The sequence below is a fragment of the Hylobates moloch genome, unplaced genomic scaffold (genome assembly GCF_009828535.3).
Source record: "Hylobates moloch isolate HMO894 unplaced genomic scaffold, HMol_V3 SCAFFOLD_18, whole genome shotgun sequence".
Classification (NCBI taxonomy): Eukaryota; Metazoa; Chordata; class Mammalia; order Primates; family Hylobatidae; genus Hylobates; species Hylobates moloch.
The window spans coordinates 6443707-6468080 of record NW_026652293.1 but is presented as its reverse complement, the minus strand read 5'-3'; the positions used below and the strand labels follow the sequence as shown (position 1 = coordinate 6468080).

The window sequence follows — 24374 nt, the reverse complement described above, 5'->3', positions numbered from 1 at the left end:
GTGAAGAATGAAGCTTCCAGCCAGGGGCTGATAAGTGAGCCATCTTAGATGTGGATTCGCCCGTCCCAGTTAACCCTTCAGATGACTGCACTTCCAGCTGATGTCTTAACTGCAATCTCCTGAGAGATCCCAAGCCAGAACCACCTGACCGACCCACAGAAACTGTGAGATCATAAATGTTTATTCTTGCTTTACACCACTAACTTCAGGGTAATTTGTTATTATAATAGATAACGGACTTAAAAGTCATTCTCCAAAAATAATTGCGGTGTATTCGTCAAAAACGTAAAGGTCATGCAATACCAAAAAGGCTGAGGACATTTTTCCAGATTAAAGAAGTTGGGAGGGAGAGGCATAATGATCAGACACAATACGTGACATTGAAATGATTCTGGACCAGGAAAAACAAAGGTTGGTTTCTATTGTTGTTATTGTTTTTACCATAACACAAGTTATTGAGATGACTGTCAAAATTTAAATACAGATGGTAGCTTATAAAATAGCCTTGTTTCAGTGTTAAATTCTTATTTTTGATCATTGCATTCTAGTTATGGAACAGAAAATCCTTAGTGAACCATTTAGAGTAGGAATAAATGCTAGATCGTTCCAAAGTAATAATTATATAATTATAATTATATAATCACATATATGTACATATATGTCTATAGAGAAAGAATAGAGAATGGTAAACAATATATAGTAAAACGTTAACATGCAGAGAATCTGGATGACAAGTATATGGGAATTCTCTGCAGTACTCTTGAAACTTTTCTGTAGAGATTACTTCAAAATAAAAAGAAGAGCAGAAGTGGTTGCTGTTCCTAAATTCCTTAAGTAAACTTACACTGTTTTTTCAAATTGGGAGATGAATCCACTAACAGGTTTTGTAATGAGTTTGGTGGATTTCTAATAAGAATAGGATAGCCTAGCCTAGTCTAGCATAACACAGCATGGCACAGAGGACGAACATTGTAGATTACTAAGGGTGAGTACTAACTTGTGAAAGTTTTAAGTTCTAGAAAGAGAAACAAGTGAGTGTAGTGGGTTGCGTGGTCAAAAAAGTGGGGAAGCCACCGCAACGAGGGGCGAGTCTGAGCCAAAGAGTGGCTCAGAGCTCCCCGCCCACCTCGTGCCGGGCCATCCCTCCTGCTTGTCCCACCCTCACCGGCGCCGCGTCAGCCCCCAGGCCGCCTGCAGGTGTGCGCTCAGAACTAGCACGTGCGCCGGACACTATTTAAGGGCCCGCCTCTCCTGGCTCACAGCTGTCTGCTGCTCCAGCCCTGCCCTCCCGGAGCTGCCGGACGCTCGCGGGTCTCGGAACGCATCCCGCCGCGGGGGCTTCGGCCGTGGCATGGGCGCCGCGGGCCTGCTCGGGGTTTTCTTGGCTCTCGTCGCACCGGGGGTCCTCGGTGAGCTGGGAGGGGGAGCACGGCGGTGGGAACGCGTCCCGGGCAGGGAAAGCTTCTGTGCCGCGATGCAAAGCAGGGGGCCAAAAGCGAGACGGTGGGGGCAGTGCTCGACGCGTGTCCGCCTCCCGCTAGCATTGAGGGACCACTGCAATAAACCACCTGGTCCTGATTGTCCCCACTGGCTCCTCCGGGAGCTGGGACCACCAGAATTGGAGGCTGCGCCACAGAGGGGCGCTGTCTGGTCGGCCCGGTGTGGCTGGCGGCGTGCGAGTGCTCGCGGTCTCCCCGCCCCCGGGATTCTGAAGGTGCTCATCGCTCTCTGGCCGGCGGTCAGCGCTACCGCTCGCCGCAGGAAACCTACCCACTGCATGAGGCACCAGCTAGCCACGTGAGGCTGTTTCTCTACACCCCGAACCGCGCTTCTGCCCAGCAAAAGCGGCAGAGCCTCGGCTCCCTTCCCTAAATAAGAGTAAGACCTGGTTCCCAAGCATGGGTCTCAGATTTTCTGAACTCTACTCTGATATTGGTAAAGAGATCCTAAACATTAACCATCCGTAGTTATTTTTGAGACATGGATTAAAACTATTGTTTTCTTATTAACCTTCTGTAATGGTGTGGACGTCCGCAAAGGTCTCATTCACCGTTTATTCTATCTTTTTTTCCTCCAGATTGGCTTGATTTTAAAGAAAGATTATAATTAAGATTAGCGTCTCTTGGCTACAGGATGGGTCTAAGTTTCTAATTATCTCCAGGGTACCGTGCATCCCTAGTTTATAAGACGTTTAACTGTATGCAGACCTCAATAACTGGGTGACTTTTGGCAAGTCATTTAGCTCCCTGATCTTCAGTTTCTTCATCTGTAAAGTGAAACTAGTGATTAACTGGCCTTCCACCTCACTGAGCTGCCCTGAGCACAGATGAAACTAAGCAAAGAAAGTTGGATGTTAGTTGTCACTACTAAATATCAGTAATAAGCCTCCTATACAGACTTGTTTTTATGGAGCCAGCATTTAAGCTAACAAGCTGGGTGTCCAGTTGTTTCTATGGACATCCAGCTTGTTAAGATGTCTGGAATACTGCACATATTGGTTTATTACAACTTTTTGCTTTCCTGACATTTTACTGTCTCCTGACCCTTAAACCTTTCTCCAGACCATTATCTTCATCTCTCTTTTCTTTTTCTGCATATTAACTCCCTTTGAACAAATGTACATTGACAACTTTTTCTAAGAGCAGAGTACGTCCCTGACTTCTCACCTATTTCTAAATTTTGGAGAGGATATTATTAACTGAAAATCAAATTCACCAGTCCTGCCAATTCAGGGCCACAGCAGCAGCATCATATAGGTCACTTAACTGGAGACCCATGAAATACCAGGTCTACCTATCTGTCAGCCATTCAAGCTACTGTGTTTCTGTTGTTTGTACATTTCTCATTTTTGTACCAGTATTCCCATCCTAAGCATTATAATTACCTGTGTAACAACCTCATCTCTTTTAAGAGATTTTGGTTCTCATGATTGGAAATGTTAAAGAGTGACCTATAGGTCACTTTCCAATTATGAAAACAAAAAATTAAGAAATATGTATATTTTCATTATTTCACTCCATTGTTCAAAAATCTAAAAGGCCTCTGGTGGAACAAAATCTAGTGTCTTCAGCCTTTCTAGCCCTTTGGAATGGGATCTCACCAAAGCTCACACCCCCTGATTTCTCCAGCTGCCTGTCTTGTATGCGCTGCTCATGGTCTTCCCCACCTGTCTCCCATGGCTCATGCTTTGCCCACTCTCCACTGCTGACTTTTACTGCTACTGTGTGCTCTCCACAGATCATCTCTTGGCTCTTGGCCAGTTCCTGCACTTGAGTGTGCTTAAGAAACTACTAAAGTACCTTTATAAAATGTAGGTTCCTGGTTCCACCTCCCCCTCCAGAGGTTCATAGGTTTGGAGTTAGCACAGGAAAGCTGAGGTTTAACAATCACTCTAGAAGATTCTGCAGCAAGTATCTATAGGGCACACTGCTATAAGCAAAGTCAATGGGAGCAAATTTCCTTTTTAGTGTTTTCCTATTTTTCCTTTTGTCTATTTGCATAAACAGATTCAAATTTCCTACACTTCTAGATTTTACTCAAGCCTTCAGTGGCCACCTAACTTTATCCTATGCTGAGAAAACAAAACTATGAAACAAGAATGCTCCCATTTTCTAATCAGCTACAAACCTACCAACTTACAAACTTACCTCCATCTGGAATCAGATTTTGTTCTCCACTGCAGAAAACCTGCTGAGGCCTTCCCGTCATATTAGAATAAAACCCATGCCCCTTATTCTCCAATCTGAGGCCTTCTGCCTCTCCCTGAGATTGTCTATATGCCACTCACTCTCTCTGCCCCAGCCACACTGGGCTTCTCTTTATTCTTTGAGCACAATTGCGCTAGGTATTCTCTCTTTTGAAATGCTCTTCCTACAAATTATTCTTTGCCTGTCTCCTTCTTGACATTCAAGGCTCAGCCCTCTGTTGTGCTTCTCTGACTCTTGTCTGAAGTATCCATATTCCAGGGTACTCTCCAATACAAAACTGTATTCTATTTTCTACAGACCACCTATCACCATCTAAAACCTTCTTGCTTATTTATTTACCTGTTTGTTGTTTGTTCCCTCACTGGAATACAAGTTCCATGAGTGCAAGACCTTAATCTGCCTTATTTCCTGATTTGAGTTCCTGTCAATAGCCTGTAACTTGAATTCAATAAATATGAATTGAAATCTTGGTATGTTTCCTCCTACAACAATGAAAGAAGTATCCTTTCTGCTGACAAATTCAGCTCCTTTTCCTGTATTCATGATCATGTTCCATACCTTCTTGCCTTTGCAAGGACTTTACTTCTGCAGATATCTCCTACCTTGCATAATCAATGTACCTCTTTCTGTATGATCATCCCCACCAGCATTTAAGTATACCCCAAGAAATCCTTTATGGACCTTCTCATGACCCACTGGAACTCTGTTTTCCTGTCCCTCTTCTTGTTCTTCTCAGCAAAACTTTTCATTGACTACTTGCTCAAATTTCGTTATCTCCTTCTCCACTTCAGACAGGCTTCTTCCCCACAGTCTCCTGAAGCTGTTTCTTGCAATGTCGCTACTGACCCTTATGCTGATAAATCCAATGGTCATTTTTCTATGTTAATGTTTCTCAGTCTTTCAGCAAAAACTGATGACTTCCTTTCCTTTGAAACTTATCATTCTCATCTTCCAAACCAAGACACTCTTACCTGTTTTTTCCATACTTCTCTGTTGACTCTTAGTCTTTTTTGTTCTATCTCTAAATATTAGAGGGTCTTGGGGCTCAGCCCTGAGCCTCTTCTGTCTTTCTTCATTTCTTCTTCCTAAAAAACCTCAACTCATCTTGTCTCATGGCTTTGAATACTATTTATATGTTGATGACTCATATTTATTATCTATACTTCTGTCCTCTCTCCTGAGCTGCAAACTTGTACATCCATCTTCCTACTTGGCATCTTGATGTGGATGCCTAGTGTGTTAGATATACCAAGTCTGAATGGAAGTGATTCTGGACACAATTCCCTACCCCAAGGCCACAGCACACACACACACACACACACACACGCACACACACACACTCCTTTTCCAGGCTTTCCATCCTCAGAACAAGGTAATTCTATCAATTGTGTAGCCCAAGTCAGAAGTCTAGAAGTCAGGAATCCTCCCGTGTCCTCAGCCCCACATGTAAAACAACAAAAAGTCTTGCCAATTCTATTTCTAAGATATATCCACTGCTCAATCTTTTGGTCCAAGCTTCATTTTTTTGGGGGGGGCCCTAAATGGTACTCTTTGCTTCTAAAAGTAGCAGTTCGATCCACTCTCTACCCAATTGCTGGAATATTCCTTTAAAAATCTAAGTCAGGCCCTGTGATTCTCCTGCTTGAACTCTCCAATGACTTCTACTCAGGATAACATTCACATATCTGTGGTCTAAGAAGCCCTTCATAATCCCTCCTGCTGAGTTTTCTGACTTGATTGTGGACCATTCTGCTTTGCTCATTGCATCCCAGCCACACTTGCCTTCTGTCTGTCCCTGGAGCATACCAAATCCATTCCTCCTGTTAGGCCTCTGCCTAAAATGCTTGTACCCAGCAATTTGCCTGGCTGCTTCCTTCTTCCTTCTTGTCCTTCGGTCACAACTTAAATGTTGCCTTTTCACAGGCCTTCCTTAACTATCATAACTGAAGTTGCATGCCACCCTGTCCCTTCTCCTTCCAGTGCATTACATTGTGACATATCACTCTATTTCATATTTCATGTTCAGCACCTTCTTATTTATTTCCTGTTATCTATTTACAGTCTGTCTCTTTCTGTTGGATTATAAATTCTGTGAGGGTGGGAACCCTGTCTCTGATATTCACAGATACATCTCCTGTGCTTAGGATTGAACTTTGGTTAATATGCATAACTGTTGTTAAACTAAATAACAAACAGAGAAAGACTCTCTAAAAGAAAAAAGATATTTGGGAATAGAACATTGCAATGGGAATATGTGTGTGATTGTGAATTGTGTGTATATTTAAGGAAGTAAAAGAAGACAAAGGTTTTTAAAGGAAAAATATGAGGATTGCATAATTGTTTTAGAATAATTATCCTTGGCTACGAAGACCAATAACAAGGGTGATGCCAGTTTGAGGTTATACAAGCAGATGCCAGAAAGATGTTCTTGTAGGGTTGCAGTGGCTTTTGTGCACAGTTGTGGTTTTTCAGTCTTTTATGATAGTTTGGGTTAACAGATGTACAAGCATGAGAACCCTGTTTTCATGGCCTTCCCTGGCTTTGTCAGGGTGTTTTTTGTTTTTGTTTTTTTTTTTTTTACATTAGTGACTCTCTTTTGATTCTGACAACTTTCACATCATCATTCAAAACTTGCTTATCAAATAGGCAGGAAACCCAGTATTAAGGTATTTGATTATATGAATTATCAGTCTCAATATTTTCCCTCCTACCTGCTTTCTGACTAAACTTTCAGTTTTTATTATCCTATATGTTTGTTTTTCATCCATTTCAAATGGATTTCCAAGCCATTCCAGGTAAAGTCCCTGGGCCCAAGTAATTAAATATATCCCTGTTCATTTAACTCAGAAACTGCTTCACCTGGTAGTTTTAAACATGGTTGGAAGGATATGTGTCTGAATGTCAAGTCACCATCTTTGATCTTCGATCCAGTCATGATCTCCTCTGAGTTTTACTCCTGGCTACAGAAAGACGTGAAGAGGGTCCAGTGACCCTCAAGAAAATTTGTATTATTTGATGGCCCATGGCTTAGCCTTCCCTTTTCTGATATGATCTGCCTTCTGACCTGGGATTCTGGCTTTCGTTACTAATGAAGATTGATGTTCCCAAAGGAAGATAGCCCTTAAGTCTCCTTATTGGAAATGAGACCCTCCCATTTTTTATCATCCAGAAAGTGTGATCTGTATCTCCTTTCATCATGGAAAGTTATGCTGTCAAGCACCCTTCTGCTTTTGCTGTTTCTAGATCTTCATTCCATCTTCGTCCATGTCGTTGCCACTGATTAAATCTTGTAAATTTAAATTGGTTTTCCAGCTTGTGGAGGATAATTTGATATTGTCCTTATTTACATTTGATAATTACAGATTAAGTCACTTGACTAGAGTCACTAGTACAAGTAGTATCAGGATCATGAAGTTTGTCTTCATTGAGGTCAAACCCTGATATTCCTTATAGAATCTTGCTATTTTGCACAGAGTAAGCACTTAGAGACTTTTGTAGTTGTTAATGGAGAAAACTAAAGAAACTGAGGAAATAAATCCAAGGGGACCTATAGTGATAGCTGGCTCTCAATAATGATGCCTATTCTTAGAACCAGTCTTTGTGACTTCTCCAGTAGTAGTTTGGAGTCACAGCTAAGGTCTGGCTGTGTTTTGGGAGCTTTGTGTGTGAACTTGTGTCAGTTCCTCCATGTTTATACTTTGACTTTCACCCATACCTGTCTCAGACCTGTTTGAAAAAGGAGATTATAAATTTGATATTTAAATACACTGCTATTCTAGGAGGGCCTTACAACTGGGTACTTTTTTTTTGCCTGGACTACCATCTGATCTGGAAGAAGAGTTAACTTCTTATTTTCTGCTTGTGAGTTTAGGGCGTTGAAACTTGAGCTCGTTCTCATACATAGAGAAATGACTTTTCCAGCTATATCCCCAAGTGTATCATTGCTATAGTTTCTTACCTATCTCCTAGAATAACTTCTGTTCCATTATTAATAATAATATTGTTAAGTCACAGGAATCTGTCTTGAAATGACTGTCCCTTTATCTAGTCCCCATCAGAAAGGATTTACTAAGTTCTCTTTGGGGGCATGTTACTCTACTAGATTAACAGAATAAAATAATGAAGAATAATAAACATGTTTTCTCCTCTCTAGGCATTAAAGGTTTAATAGCTAAGATAGTTATGTCAATTCGTTAAAGTAATTTTCAGGATCATATGTGTACTGAGCTTTTACAAGATCTCTTATATACTTTAGTTTCTTATGCTATCCTGGGAAAGTTTGTATTTAAAGATTTTTACTTCTTTGTCCCACAAGTTCACAAATAGTGTACATTAGTTATGTGCGGGTTTTTTTTTGTGTATAAATAATACCTCAATGAAGCTGGGAAAAATAATATCCGCTCCCCCTACCACCCTTATAAAAAAAATCAAAACATATGTACTCATCCTTCAAGGCCCCTGCCACATGCCTTTCCTGTTTTACCCAGACTCTGACCTCACTGTGAAAAAACAAGCAAACAAACTAAAACCACTAATTTTTACTTGAAAGAGTGAAGGAGATGGAACAATTCTGAGGATTTTCTGAAATTTTCTGAAAAATTACTTTCTCCATCTCTGAAGTCTACCCTAAAAATTCTCTGAACCTCTGAGCTTATTTCTGTGGATATTCACCCATACTGCAACGATATGCGTTCTTCATTCCATAAAATATTGCCCTATTTTAGACTTACATTCTAAAGATCAAAGTTTTCAGGATAATTGATAACAAGGCAGAAGCAGAGAAGAGGTTTTAGCCACTCTTGGTTTTTATGTTTCTGTAGCCTTTGTCTCTAGGTCAGGGTAAGTTTCTGCCAAGGTTTCCTTTTGCTAAGTCTAAAATTCAGAGTAACCAGTCTTAAGTTTGCTGTTGAGATATCTTGCAAATACAAATGCTTTCTTGGATATATCAAGAGGCATTCTTTATCACCTCCCTAGAGATCTTCAAGTGGTCAGATGCTCAGCAGTTCTATAAACTTGAGTAATCCTGTAATAGAGGCATATTTGGGTCTGTCACTGTATCTGGATGAGATAACGTGTTATGTTGAAGATAAAAGACCAGTAAATTCACATGTCATCTCAGGTGAAGAGGGCTCCTAGATGCTCCATGCTTCCTTTTACTTCTAGGGGCACTGGGTATGAGGGTTAAGTCATGATAGCTGGCCAAACCTATTCATCCTGTGATCTTTATGACTTTGATCTATGGTCTCCATACTGTGTTAGGGGGAGGGTAGAAGTTAGAGTACAAGGGATGTTAATATTACCTCATCCTCATCCCATTCAATTCAAAAAACACTTTTAAGTAACTACTAGATATTAAGCTCTAGACCAGAGACTGGGGCCTGGGAGTGACATAAAAATGAATCTGATAGTCTTTGCCTTTGAGAAACTCCTACACTAGTTGTAAAGGCCGACTCTTAAATATATATTGTACTATGAGGTAGTTCTCTTATTTATGAAGTGCTATGAGGTCATAGGAAAATGACTCATAAATGCTACCTAGAAGAATTAGAGAAATATAGGCCCTCTGGGCAGAGGAAACAGCATTTGCAAAAGCATAAGTGTGCAAGAACATGATGTCTTTGGAAAAAATCAGTGTTGTTGGAGTACAGGCTACATAGTGAGGAATGGTAGTTGATTAAATGGATTGGAGCTTACTTGTAAAAAATCTATGCATTTTTCCCTATAAACAATGGTAAGTCATAGTAAGTTTTTAAGTGTGCAGAGTGGCATGACCACATTTGTGTTTTAGAAAGATAATATGTACAGTAGTATAGAAGATGTACCAGCCCAAGGAAGAACAATTAGAAAAGTAAATTATGTCATTCAATGATCCAATGAGAGACTACTGCAATGACAAAATAGTTGGTTTGGAGAGAGATTTCTGGAGTCCAGTCACTAAACTTTGGTAAGTAATTTAATGAAGAGAAGAGAGTAGAGGATGAGTTACAAAAAGGAAATGATCACTGTGAGTTTTTTAAGGCAGAAGACTTGGTAGATGATATCATAGATTAACAGAATATGTATAAAAATGGAAAATGAAGACTATAAGTTATAATTGACCACAAGTAAAGTTGGCATCCATGCACAGAAATGCAGACTGTGTGCATTAAACAAGTAGTGTTCTGGAGTTGACTGATCCTTTGGAAAGTTTTGTAAATGTAAGAATTTCTGTGAGTAAACATAAGCAGGCCTGTCAGCAAGTCCAGTCAAGTTGAGATTTAATATAAAACACAAAAAGTCCCAAACAGTCTCCTGAATCCCAGCCCCAAATTCTGTTTGGGTTGATTTGGTTTTCTTTTGTAGATAAATCATGTATGAGTCATAGAGAACTCCTTTAGGACTCTGTGATTACACACATGGGTATTGCATTTGGGTCGACAATGACATATTCTTGTAATAAAGGGTGAGTTGGCAGGAGACAGCTCCGGGGTACATGGATACCAGAACAGCAGTTCTAACCAGAAACCATCACTCTTCCAAAAGAGATCTGAGTAATTGCCACATACTTTTTAAAATAAATAAGCAAAAAGGAATCACCTCCCTGATCCACTCCAGAGACACTGCTTCAAGATTACCAGCTAGAGATGATCCCTAGAAGAGAAGGAAGTTTTGGCTGCTCTTTTCCAATTTTAAGACTCCAGTGCTACTGACCAGGAGCTTGAATTTCATTTGGCTTTAAATTGTATGAGTCCTTAATCTGTCACTCCTGCTTGTCATAAATGATATTCTGTTCTCTTTGCTATTCTTTCAGTAGAGAAAGAACTAAGCTTTTCTAAAATGTAAGTCTAGCGGGGAGATGATCACTCGTCTCTTTATTTTTATTTTTATTTTAAGTTCTGGGGTACATGTGCAGGATGTGCAGTTTTGTTACAAGGTGAACGTGTACTGTGCGATTTCTCATCTCTTCGTCTTTAGATATCTACTCTTTGGTGACTCATCTGCCACATGTATTATCTCAGACAATATTGTAACCTGGGATAATGACATGCCTTTTAATGAATGTAAGTTAAACAATCTCTTTATTGCACCCTATTTAATTCCTCTTGTCCCCTTCCAGAGGGAAATTGGGCATCTGCACACCAAAGTGAGTAGCCAGGAGGGTTTACACTTGGTTTGAGTAGCTCTAGGCACACAGCTATGACTTACCCATCTTCCTCATGGCCCCCAATCCTACCACACTTTCCTTCGTTTACTGTCCTTTGATTATAAGTTATTTCATAGTGAGTAAATGCTTACATCTAAAACATTCCAGGAGATTACACACTGCCAACTTTATTCCATGCAAAAAGTAAGCCACCCTAGGTCCCTTCTATAACAATTTATCTGTGGTCTGGGGCGGGGACTGGTGACCATCTCATAGCTTTTCGGTTTTTATCAGCCAGTTCCGTATCTCTTTTGACCTTGCTACTTCCTATTTAGAATCATCTTTGAGATCAGGATACAGAATTTCAACAAAATGGGTAAATTGTAGGCTGAGTTGCAGTTTGGATTGCAAGAATGAAGAGAAAATTCTCAGAAAGTATAATATTCTCTTTCCCTACCTACTCCTTAAAAAGGTATTCCTTGTAAGTCACTCCCAGCCATCCCCAAAGGGACTTTGACAGCAGCAGCAGGGAGCGGGGTTTGCTATGAAATCATCAGTGCCAAATTGGATATAATAGGGAAAAGCTGTTTGACCTCTTGGGTGAGAAGTCAATGCATTGCACCAGCAAAGATAATCAAGTTGATATCTGGAGCTCTGGAGCAACCTCTTCTTCAGTGTATTACTCTTACTTGAATGCTCAATTATAGAAGTTGAAAATGGAATTGTGGAATCTGGATTATGTTCATTTTTTAAAAATGATACAGTGATATATAAGTGTAAGCTTGCTTTTACCATGAAAGGCAGCAATGTAATATGGTGTCAACTAAACAGCAAACAGAATCATCTACTGCCAAAGTGCTTCAGGGGTGAGTTGGGCTGAAACTTCAGGATCTAGAAATAAAACAAATTTTTTTTGGGAAACAGATATATGGTACCTATGGAAAGAGCAGAAAGAAGATAGTATATATGGTTGAGTTTTCTAGTTAAAGAGGTTTTTATTGTTGTTGTTTGTTTTTTGTTTCTGTTTTTTTTTTTTAAATGGAGTCTCGCTCAGTCGCCCAGGCTGGAGTGCAATGGCGTGATCTTGGCTCACTGCAACCTCCACCTCCCGGATTCAAGTGATTCTCCTGTCTCAGCCTCCTGAGTAGCTGGGATTACAGGCATCCAACATCATGCCTGGCTAATTTTTGTATTTTTGTAGAGATGGGGTTTCACCATGTTGACCAGGCTGGTCTTGAATTCTTTACCTCAGGTGATCTGCCTGCCTCAGCCTCCCAAGGTGCTGGAATTACAGATGTGAACCACCACACCCAGCCTAGTTAAAGAGTTTAAAAGTAAACTTTGAAAGTAATATCTAAATGTTGCAGATGTAGGACTTTTTTTTTCTTTTGTATTTTGGGGCAGTGCTAGATCTGTGTTATTGTAGGAGAAATTAAAAGATGCTTTTGTAAAGCAGCAGATAGCATCAAACTCAATGATTAGAGATTTTTTCATACATATATATATAATTATCACATCTTATCCATAGGTGTGCTTTGAACATATATATGCCACTCTTCTCTGTCTTCTGGAATGCAGACCAAAGATGTTAAATTTATTCAGTTGAGTATATATTATATTGCAGATTCTATATGTATAAAGACAACAGTTCTCGAAAGTTCCCCTTACTGAAACCAAGTATAGCACTGATGTGATGAAACAGTTTGGCTATATCTTCTTATGTCAGTTCTCACTGAAGACCTCCTCTTGGAGCCAAAGGGAAGTTAACTGAAAGTTCTAGAGGTTGGCAATTTTCCCTGTATTCTGAGACTCCCTCAGAAAAGGTGTGCATAACAAAGTAAATGTAAACAATATCCTTCATGGTTATTAGGACAACTAAATGAAGATATGAGGCCATTATTCAAAACCTCTGTTCACTTCCTGTGGCTTTTTCAAAATGTTCCAGCCTCAAGTCATGACAAATCACCTGTACTGAGGCTCTAGTATCTTCAGCAGCAGGACCAAATGTAGTCATCTCAGCCTGTACCCCCCCCCCCCCCACCAGTTGTGTGTTTGAAGCAGCCATTGAATAATTAGTATGTTCCAGGTATTGTACTTTCTCTGTTCATGTACTTTTAGCACTGGATTCTCACTACACCTTATGAAGTAGTTTGCATTATACTATAGACTAAGAAACTGAAGCTTAAAGAGAGTAAGACTTGCCTGAGGTCACGCAGCTATTGAACGACCGTGGGGAGTTGAAACTAGGTCTGCTGAGCTCAGATTTCCCTAATCTATGGTACCTCCCCACATGTAACTATCATGCCACTTATATGTTATTTTCATGTGCTAAATTTGCCTTTTGTTTCATTGTTAAAACTGATTAGACTCAGAACTTTTGGATACATTCTTTTCATTATTATTGTTTGGTCAAGATGATTTATGTTGATCTGTTTGCTGAGGATCAAGAAAAAGGTAAGAATTTAGGAGTTTGGGAGTAAGCAGGGAAGAATTAAACTATACATATTTCTAAGTCTGTTTCTGAAAAAGTTATGTGATCTATATTTGGATATTTTACCTACATTTGAATATTTTATCACCATGATCAGTATGCCTACCAAGTTCGTTTTCTACTTTTCAGGGATTTCTTGTGGCTCTCCTCCTCCTATCCTAAATGGCCGGGTTAGTCATTATTCTACCCCCATTGCTGTTGGAACTGTGATAAGGTACATTTGTTCAGCTGGCTTCCGCCTCATTGGAGAAAAAAGTGTATTATGCATAAGCAAAGACAAAGTGGATGGAACCTGGGATAAACCTGCTCCTAAATGTGAATATTTCAATAAATATTCTTCTTGCCCTGAGCCCATAGTACCAGGAGGATACAAAATTAGAGGCTCTACACCCTACAGACATGGTGATTCTGTGACATTCGCCTGTAAAACCAACTTCTCCATGAACGGAAACAAGTCTGTTTGGTGTCAAGCAAATAATATGTGGGGGCCGACACGACTACCAACCTGTGAAAGTGGTGAGTATGAAAAGAAAGCTGGGTTTGGAGGTTGGGGTCTTGCCTTTCTGTGCAGACCACGTTTTGTACCCTCCTGAAGGACAAACAGTGTGAACATGTAATGATGGGGGTGGAAGAAGGAAACAAGGGAAAAGGTGAAAGTTATGGCTTCTTCATTTTTCTTCATGGAGGAATATACCTGCTCATTCAAAAAACATCAATTGCGCAAAGGAGTTTAAGGTACAATGGAAAAATGTAATTAAACATACCTAATAATTGAGTAGGGTAAGTTTGGCAAGGATGAGGCCAGAGTTTGCCGGGGATGTGGGAATGGCGTGGTTTTCAACTGTGTATCTGTGTTACTGTTAAAATGAGAAGAAAGGTGGGATCTTATAGCAAAAATACACCCAATGGGTTTGAAATTAATGTATAAGTAGCTGCTAATACAGTCTGGCACAGGTGATATCCTGCTCTCTGTGGTCTCTGTAAACATGTTTTGAAGTTATCCACTATTTCCCCAAGTCATCTTCTGAGCCATCACATTTCAAATAAATGCCTTTGAAAATAGGGACCTATTATAAATTCTTCATTCCTTCTCTTTTGGTTTGGTTTATGTTGCTGCTGAAATATAAATCTGAATTTGAATTCCACAATTACAAGAATTGGCAATATTTGACAAAAATTATACTATCAAATTAGGTGTTTATTTTCTTAATAAAGAACAATGTTGGCAAATTTTAAGCAGATTAAAGAGCTGACAAAACTGTTAAATTAGTATAAAATGGGATTCTATTTATTGATCGATTGATTGATAAATAGATAGCCTTGGAGGAAGGAGATCTTATGATAGTTACAAAGTGTAATGGCTGCTAAAAACAAGCCTTTGTAATGATTTAGACAGACGTATATGTATGGACATGGAAGGATATCATATACATGTTGCTAAGTAGAGGAAGTAAGGTATAGAATATGTATTATACACACAAACATAATATAGGTGTATATATGTATCATGCATAGGATCCCAATAAACTATATTACCAATATCTACCAGGATATCCCTTGAAAATGATAGCATGCTACTTTTGGAACAGAGAATAAGCCTAAGGATAGGGTGAGAATATAGGTGAAAATTGACTTTTTTTGGTAATTGAAGTTCTTCACAAGGCAAATGTAATTCATATAGTGTAACTAAAAATGAAAAATAATGTACTATTTATGGCTATTTGTGGTGTAAAATTGATACACTTAAACCACACCTGTTTGATCTTTAAAAGACTAGGTCGAAAGTTAATACCAACTGGCTACCATAGATCATGTGTCATTAATTTAGATCTATATCCTAAGTCAGCATCTAGATCAAGCTTGTCCAACTCGCTACCTGTGGACAGCATGTGGCCCAGGATGGCTTTGAATGTGGCCCAACAGAAATTCATAAACTTTCTTAAACCATTATGAGATTTTTTTTTTGCAATTTTTTTTAGCTCATCAGCTATCATTAGTGTTAGTGTATATTATGTGTGGCCCAAGACAATGTTTCTTCTTCCAATGTGGCCCAGGGAAGCCAAAAGATTGGACCCCCTTGATTATAGATTGTGAAGGATGCATCATCTGACGGCTTTTTTTCCTGGTGTGTGTGTGTAAAGTTTTCCCTCTCAAGTGTCCAGCACTTCCTATGATCCACAATGGACATCACACAAGTGAGAATGTCAGCTCCATTGCTCCGGGATTGTCTGTGACTTACAGCTGTGAATCTGGTTACTTGCTTGTTGGAGAAAAGATCATTAACTGTTTGTCTTCGGGAAAATGGAGTGCTGTCCCCCCCACATGTGAAGGTACCCTAAATTTACAATCTATTTTAAGAATCTGGGCTGTTCTGTTATTTGCCATGCATTTCTCATCTTTGATTTGTTTTGTAGAGGCACGCTGTAAACCTCTAGGACGATTTCCCAATGGGAAGGTAAAGGAGCCTCCGATTCTCCGGGTTGGTGTAACTGCAAACTTTTTCTGTGATGAAGGGTAAGTGTCAGTATTATTTATGAGATTTAATTCATTTGGCTTGTGTGTGCATGGTATGGACTGTGAAACCTGCAGAGGGCTCCTCTGTGAGGATTTCTGGGCAGCCTGAGGTAGGGTTGTGAGAAGTAATGCTGATAAAAGGAACAGGTGCACACCGATTGAATGAACTTGTCTTGCATTGTTAAGTAGAGGCTGCTGTTCTTCAGCACAAACTGCCTAATAGTTCTGAATGACAACCTTCTGTCTCCAGGTATCGACTGCAAGGCCCAACTTCTAGTCGGTGTGTAATTGCCGGACAGGGAGTTGCTTGGACGAAAATGCCAGTATGTGAAGGTAGGCTAGGCAACTATGGTTTGACAGCACTGCATTCTCAGCTTAACTAAAAGCTTTTGGTTCAGTCATTACCTTACAGACTCTTACAGAACACAGAACTCCTAGAGATCTTTAAGGATATGGTCTTCACCAAAGCATCCTTATTTTTTGTTTCCTCAAGTAAAATGGGGTTCCTAGGCTTTCCCTCCTCTGAAAGCTATGTAGACCTTCTAAGTAGGTAGCCAGACCACGTCTGTAAAGAAAATTGTGTATTTGGTAAAAGAAATCAAAGGATCAGCAGAGTACATATACTCAGGAATGAAGCTTGAGAATCATACTTCTAAATTATGTTGCTTTAGCTGCCTTGATTGATTCATTATAGATTCAGATATCACTGTCCTAGGATAGTGGTATCAAGCAGCATCTGGGGCATTGTTTGTTTTCAGTACACCTATGATTTTGTCATTTCTTTCTGCAATTTCCCTAGAAATTTTTTGCCCATCACCTCCCCCTATTCTCAATGGAAGACATACAGGCAACTCACTAGCAAATGTCTCATATGGAAACATAGTCACTTACACCTGTGACCCGGACCCAGAGGAAGGAGTGAACTTCATCCTTATTGGAGAGAGCACTCTCCGTTGTACAGTTGATAGTCAGAAGACTGGGACCTGGAGTGGCCCTGCCCCACGCTGTGAACTTTCTACTTCTGCGGTTCAGTGTCCACATCCCCATGTCCTAAGAGGCCGAATAGTATCTGGGGAGAAAGGTCGATATACCTATAACAACACTGTGATATTTGCTTGCATGTTTGGCTTCACCTTGAAGGGCAGCAAGCAAATCCGTTGTAATGCCCAAGGCACATGGGAGCCATCTGCACCAGTCTGTGAAAAGGGTGAGTATTCCGGTACTCAGAAAAGGTGCTTCTGATTCGTTTTCTGAAAAATTAGAAGAAGGGGTTGTGGGCTTTAAGTAGGGCCTTGTCCTTTTTATACTCCCCTCAAATCTACTAAATCTAATCAATATAAATTTTGTAGAGGGCATTCTTATCACTAGCCCCCCACCATTGTTTTATTTTGTGGGAATATGCTTGGGAAAATAAATGTTAGGAATCACCAAGTTTCCCATTTCTATAGGGGAAAAAATGAGGAGAAAAATGCTTGTTTGTCTTAATAGTGACTTCTTAAAAGAGAAGTCATTCAAACCCTCATTCCTAGGGATATATCAGAATCTCCCATAAAAAACATACAAGATGATTCCTTATGAAGGGAAGAGACAGGAGAGGAGGTGCAGCACCCAGTGGAAACTGAACAACATCTGCAGCAGCCTAAGTGCAGAAAACAATAACAACAACAAAAAAAAATTGGGAAACGGTGATCTAAAATTACCCAAAGCTGGTCTGCAACATATGTTCTGTATCATACAGCTGACACCAGAGTGGAATTAAAGCATGAATATCAATTTCTTTGGCTCAGTTTCTTTCTGTGGTTGTTTACTTAAGCAGTTATGTTTTGTTTTTGTCCTTTCATTTAGAATGCCAGGCCCCTCCTAACATCCTCAATGGGCAAAAGGAAGATAGACACATGGTCCGCTTTGACCCTGGAACATCTATAAAATATAGCTGTAACCCTGGCTATGTGCTGGTGGGAGAAGAATCCATACAGTGCACCTCTGAGGGAGTGTGGACAACCCCTGTACCCCGATGCAAAGGTGCCAGGCCTCAAATGTAGACGTTTTGTTAACTTTAAGATTGCCTTGAATTAAATTCTCATCCTAGTCTCTTTTCTTAGTGGCAGAGTGTAAACCTACAGAAAAGCGACTCTTGACAAAACCCCAGCACCAATTTGTTAGACCAGATGTTAACTCTTCTTGTGGTGAAGGGTGAGTGAAGGCTGACTCAGCCTGACCCAAGTCTGGTGTATCAGCACACACTGCAGGCTCTATGTAAGAGTTTGTATCAGTACACCCTGCAAGCTCTATGTAAGAGTTTGTCTCATAGGTGCTTGCCTGTCACATGGTCATGGAAGTGTCTATCATACTGTTTTTCCATGCGTGGAAATTATGCCTGTGCAATGAGAGGTTGGTGCTGATGTTGGCTACATTTTTGTTGCTGTTGCTTCTTGGCCTGAAAGCAGTGAGTCTGCTTGGGAGCCCATGACTCTTGCCTAACTTAGTGGTCACCTGATGGCAAAATGACATACATGACTCTGTCTCTAGGCACAAGTTAATTGGGAGTGTTTATCAGGAGTGTCAAGGCACAATTCCTTGGTTTATGGAGATTCGTCTTTGTAAAGGTGAGTAGCAAAAATGATATAGGAGCTGAAATAATGTGAGATCTATACATTTCCTGGGAGATTTTTGTTTTGGGACATGTTATGGGAATTAGAGTATTAGATTCTGTTCTCTTAATTTTGCCAATATTATGGTTGCACAATTTTGCCATGTCTTTCTTTTGCTACGTTTTTCTTCATCAGTAACTTAAATGTACTTGGTTACTGATTCTATTTTGTGGTTTATGATTATGGGAATAATGACAGCAGTGAGTATATGAGCCACCATCTTAATTTTGGGTATACCACAGTTTAGTGGAGAGAGTAAGGGATAGGTGTCAGATCTGAATTCACATTCTGTCTCTACTGCTTACTAGTGTGAGACCTTGGACCACTTGTACAACTCCTCTGAAACCCTAGCCTCTCTTCTGTAAAGTTTGCATAAGACTACAGACTAGGAAGTCCAGAGAGTGTAAATAAAAAGTAAAAATCACTGGGCGCAGTGGCTCACGCCTGTAATCCCAGCACTTTGAGAGGCTGAGGGGGGCAGATCACGAGGTCAGGAGATCAAGACCATCCTGGTTAACATGGCAAAACCCCGTCTCTACTAAAAATACAAAAAATTAGCTGGGTGTGGTGGCATGCACCTGTGGTCCCAGCTACTTGGGAGACTGAGGCAGGAGAATCGATTGAACCGGGGAGGCGGAGATTGCAGTGAGCTGAGATCGCACCATTGCACTCCAGCCTAGGCAACAGAGTGAGACTCTGTCTCGAAAAAAAAGTAAAAAGAAATTTAAAAAATTTAAAAAACCCTACAGACTTCAAATTATTCAAATTAAATTGTACTATTGCTACTTTGTGGATGAGGAAACTGCCTATCACAAAGTAGGCACTCATTCAACAATAAGTTTTCTCAGCTAACCATATAAACCATCATATCACCTCAGCACAGAATAACAAAGAAAGCATAATTCTATTACCCTGTGTCTTTTATTCTCCTATTGCCTAGTTAAAAAGAATCCTTCTTTTAATTAGCAATTTACTACTGGGCCTAACTAACTTATAATGTGATATTGATCAACCACATTCACTTTTAATAAAGATTTTCTTTCCTATGAAATGTGTTTAAATTGAATTTTACATACTTAATGAGCTTTCACACAACTCACATCATGAAAATGTACCCATACCATCCAGGAAACAACAGATCCATAACCAGCTTCATTTGGTAGTTCTTTGTTCTTTGGCATCTAATACAGGAACTCCATTCTACGGTATCTTTTCATCTCCCTAGAAATCACCTGCCCACCACCCCCTGTTATCTACAATGGGACACACACCGGGAGTTCCTTAGAAGATTTTCCATATGGAACCACGGTCACTTACACATGTAACCCCGGGCCAGAAAGAGCAGTGGAATTCAGCCTCATTGGAGAGAGCACCATCCGTTGTACGAGCAATGATCAAGAAAGGGGCACATGGAGTGGCCTTGCTCCCCTATGTAAACTTTCCCTCCTTCCTGTCCAGTGCTCACATGTCCGTATTGCAAATGGACGCAAGATATCTGGCAAGGAAGGCCCACATTTCTACAATGACACTGTGACATTCGAGTGTTATGATGGATTTACTTTGAAAGGCAGTAGTCAGATTCGTTGCAAAGCTAATAACACCTGGGATCCTGAAATACCAGTTTGTGAAAAAGGTAAAAACCCAATAAGGGGGAAAAAAGGAGAGATTTACTTGATTATTCTTGTTTACTATCTCCCACCCAAAACTGCCTCATGGAAAGAGGCAAGAGGGGCACAGATTACTTTCCATTTCTTCCATCCTATAATAGATGTTCTCTGTGTGTGTGCATGCAAATGCCCTCTTGGATCTGGGATCTCTTCGGGGTAGATAATGAGAGAGCCTTTTTAAAGAGCAAACAGCATTCAGTAGTGAATTTGAGCTTCATGATCTTTGGCATCAGAGTTTCAGACCGTCTGTCCAATGTTGTGCACTTAGTGTTCTTGAGTAGAAATTCCTCTGTGTTGGTATTTATGTAGGGAGTTTTTCTCTTCAGGCTGCCAGCCACCTCCTGGGCTCCACCATGGTCATCATACAGGTGGAAATACGGTCTTCTTTGTCTCTGGGATGACTGTAGACTACACTTGTGACCCTGGCTACTTGCTTGTGGGAAACAAATCCATTCACTGTATGCCTTCAGGAAATTGGAGTCCTTCTGCCCCACGGTGTGAAGGTACTTTCATTTCCAGAGTTGTCCTTCTCTTTGATATGAGACATCTATAAATACTGTAATTCCATCCTTGCTTCTCCAGAAACATGCCAGCCTGTGAGAGAGGATCTTCAAGAACTTCCAGTTGGTTCACGTGTGGAGCTAGTTAATACGTCCTGCCAAGATGGGTGAGTATGAAGTGGTCTATTCTGAGAAAAGGTCTCAACCTTGTTTTGTGGATTAACTCGACCTTCAACTTGTCTTGGTGGCATCCTTTAGAGGCTCCTCATTGTCACATGCATGGAGAATATGAGGTTCCAATGGCCTAACTAGCAACTCCGACTCTTCAGTCCTCTCTTGACATGGAAAGGGCTTGCTTAACTCAAAAGTGGTTTTTTTACTTGGAGAACCTAGAATTTCAACTCCTCTCTGCCAAAGTTCTTATTTAGAAGTCCCTTTTTGCATGTGGTTTAAAGAGATATGATATTGGGAACAGGAAATGCATTATAATCTGTCTCTCTGTAGGTACCAGTTGACTGGACATGCTTATCAGACGTGTCAAGATGCTGAAAATGGAATTTGGTTCAGAAAGATTCCACTTTGTAAAGGCAAGTTAGAAAAAATAAAAGCCTGACCATAGTAATGGAGGATTAGAGAGGGCAGGCCACTGAAGAATTTGTTTACTGCTGCTTCAGCAGTCTTAGGCGTCTCCCTCATTGGAGGTCAGATAAGAAAAATCTTATGGTGTTGGTCAGCGTTGACACTGAGAAACAACATTGTCAAGTAGGAACTATTTTCCATGCATCTGCTAATTTTGCTAACAATAACAAAATATGTAGCCCATATTCCTAGGTCATGGGAACATAGCTGTATTTCTTTCTTCCTTCACACTTTATTTTCTGAATTTTTATGGAGTATATAGTACTCATATAATCACATTTAATAAAGCTGTTTTTTAAAAAAGCATAATCCATATTCCAAAATTTAAGTTATTTTCTAGTTATGTGAAATATATGCAGTTGCGTATTGTCATTTGTACCTGAATGAAGACCACTCACCTTGAGGTACTAGCTGAAGTAGAACTCCCTAAATCTCTTCTGCAGTTATTCACTGTCACCCTCCACCAGTGATTGCCAATGGGAAGCACACAGGCATGATGGCAGAAAACTTTCTATATGGAAATGAAGTCTCTTATGAATGTGACCAAGGATTCTATCTCCTGGGAGAGAAAAAATTGCAGTGCAGAAGTGATTCTAAAGGACATGGATCTTGGAGCGGGCCTTCCCCACAGTGCTTACGATCTCCTCCTGTGACTCGCTGCCCTAACCCAGAAGTCAAACATGGGTACAAGCTCAATAAAACGCATTCTGCATATTCCCACAATGACATAGTGTATGTTGACTGCAGTCCCGGCTTCATCATGAACGGTAGTCGCGTGATTAGGTGTCATACTGATAACACATGGGTGCCAGGTGTGCCAACTTGTATCAAAAAAGGTAAGATACTTGGAAGGGATAAATTATGGGATGTTGTACAGAATAAAGAAAAAAGGTTTTGAATCTGCACTTGACATTCTGCCTAAAGAAAGGTATCTAAGAGCTAAGGCAGTTATATTGTTTTACAAGATATCTGCCTTTTCCTATCTTCTCACTTGATTGTTTGTTTTCTCTTTCCTTTCTCAGTGTATTGAGCAATAAATAGTACATGAAAGGATAATGGCTAACTTCCAAATTGATAGCATCTCCAAAATTGTTATTGTTATGACTTTAATATAAGAAAAATGCACATACATTTTTGGCAAATGTTTGGCAGTAATATTGCTAATAATTTGATATTTAAGGCTATGTTGCCAGCCAGAAAGAAAACTTTGGGTGTTCTGGAGAATTAATTGGCCCTCCAACCCATTGAGTTGTCTTTCTTGTAATTGTAGTTATCATTTGGCAGCCTTATTCCTGTCCGTGACTATCTACAGCAGAGGCTGCTGATTGGCAACCCGAGAACTGGAATTCAGCTCCACAGAATGGTTGTCTTTGGCCAGCACAGTAATCTTAGGTGAAACCCATCTTCAGTTTAAGATAAATAGTGAGCTGGTGAGCCACGAGAGCCCCCTTTGCTTCCCAGCAAGGCACCAGTAACTTGAACTGAGCAGTGGCTGCCACTTTTAGAAGGACAGGGGCTCTCTGACTTGTCGTATCTGGTGGCTTCACTTTCTAGCTCTCGTAGACATTTGAAGGTGTAACCGTGTCTGCTATTTAAAAGGAAAAGAAAAGAAAACTGTTGGCTGATGGATTACCATTGTGAGCTGTATCCATTAATGTTTCATTATCTTATTTTTTAACACTTTTCTTCAAATCATATTGGCTATCAGTAGGAAATGCAAATCTCCATCCAGTGTTGCTGGTCTGGGTGGAATGAATGAATGTTTTTGGATACCAGTTAGTTGGCTTGTTGCTTCTGGCCTTCCTGTATCACTATCACCCAGAGATAGTGCACGCTATGTGTTCCTCTGTGCTGAGTTAAAGACCCTTTCTTATTGGTGCCTAAGCCTTCATAGGGTGTCAACCTCCGCCTAAGACCCCCAAGGGGAACCATACTGGTGGAAACATAGCCCGGTTTTCCCCTGGAATGTCAATCCTGTACAGCTGCGACCAAGGCTACCTACTGGTGGGAGAGGCACTCCTTCTTTGCACACATGACGGAACCTGGAGCCAACCCGCCCCTCATTGTAAAGGTGCTTTGTCTATTTTTTAATTCTTATTTTTATATCAAATTTGTGCCAAATAGATATATTCAGTTGGGTACTTTCAACTTAAAATAGCCAAAGAAATGAATTAACTGCCTCATTACATTAAATGCTTTAATTAGATTAATATAGTCATTAATCTAAATATCTCAAAATAAGAAAAAATGTCTCAGGCTGTAGTCTATCTGGTGAATGACCACTTATGTAGTCATTTACACATAGAAAGTTGGAGTTATGTCTGTAAATTAAACAACCAAAGCACAGATTGTATTTACACACTGTAGTTACAGTTATGTTAAGTGTGTATTTGATAAAGTACCAATAAAAAGCACAGCAATCTTTTGAGAATATTCTGAGTGTTGGTGGGATTATGGGTACATTTTTAATAAAAGTTTCAGAAAGTCATTTTCATTATCATAAACAGTGCATATGAAATACGACCAGTAAATTAGTATCTAGTATTTGTTGAACACTTTTTACTCTATGCCAGACACTGTGCACAGCACCTTACATGCATTATTTCATTTAGTCTTCATGAGAGCCACATGAGGTTGGTGCCATGATTATCCCTGTTTTATAGATGAGGTTTCAGTAGCATGGAGAGATTTGGAACTTACCCAAAGTCACACATCTAGGAAGTACTAGAGCCAGGCTTCAAATCCAAGATCTCACTGTGTTAATCCATTCTCACACTGCTAATAAAGACATATCCGACTTATCCACCATGATCAAGTGGGCTTCATCCCTGGGATGCAAGGCTGGTTCAACATACGCAAATCAATAAATGTAATCCAGCATATAAACAGAACCAAAGACAAAAACCACATGATTATCTCAATAGATGCAGAAAAGGCCTTTGACAAAATTCAACATCTCTTCATGCTAAAAACTCTCAATAAATTAGGTATTGATGGGACGTATCTCAAAATAATAAGAGCTATCTATGACAAACCCACAGCCAATATCATACTGAATGGGCAAAAACTGGAAGCATTCCCT

At 40.1% G+C, this 24374-nt stretch overlaps 1 protein-coding gene across 2 annotated transcripts in view; it reads left to right on the top strand.

The window, feature by feature from the left end:
• Nucleotides 1–1260: 1260 nt before the first annotated feature.
• CR2 (complement C3d receptor 2) overlaps nucleotides 1261–24374 on the top strand; it is a 41050-nt gene continuing 17936 nt past the window's right edge. The window contains exons 1-15 of one of the 2 annotated variants that reach the window (XM_032136740.2): nucleotides 1261–1409; nucleotides 13451–13837; nucleotides 15463–15651; nucleotides 15736–15835; nucleotides 16086–16168; nucleotides 16635–17042; nucleotides 17681–17857; nucleotides 17938–18028; nucleotides 18365–18441; nucleotides 19712–20119; nucleotides 20480–20656; nucleotides 20736–20820; nucleotides 21158–21240; nucleotides 21736–22128; nucleotides 23178–23363. In XM_032136740.2, coding sequence (XP_031992631.1) covers nucleotides 1352–1409; nucleotides 13451–13837; nucleotides 15463–15651; nucleotides 15736–15835; nucleotides 16086–16168; nucleotides 16635–17042; nucleotides 17681–17857; nucleotides 17938–18028; nucleotides 18365–18441; nucleotides 19712–20119; nucleotides 20480–20656; nucleotides 20736–20820; nucleotides 21158–21240; nucleotides 21736–22128; nucleotides 23178–23363 — 2902 coding nt within the window. In that variant the 5' untranslated portion in view covers nucleotides 1261–1351. The remainder of the gene's footprint in view (nucleotides 1410–13450; nucleotides 13838–15462; nucleotides 15652–15735; nucleotides 15836–16085; nucleotides 16169–16634; nucleotides 17043–17680; nucleotides 17858–17937; nucleotides 18029–18364; nucleotides 18442–19711; nucleotides 20120–20479; nucleotides 20657–20735; nucleotides 20821–21157; nucleotides 21241–21735; nucleotides 22129–23177; nucleotides 23364–24374) is intronic. The other variant, XM_032136739.2, reaches the window with a different exon arrangement.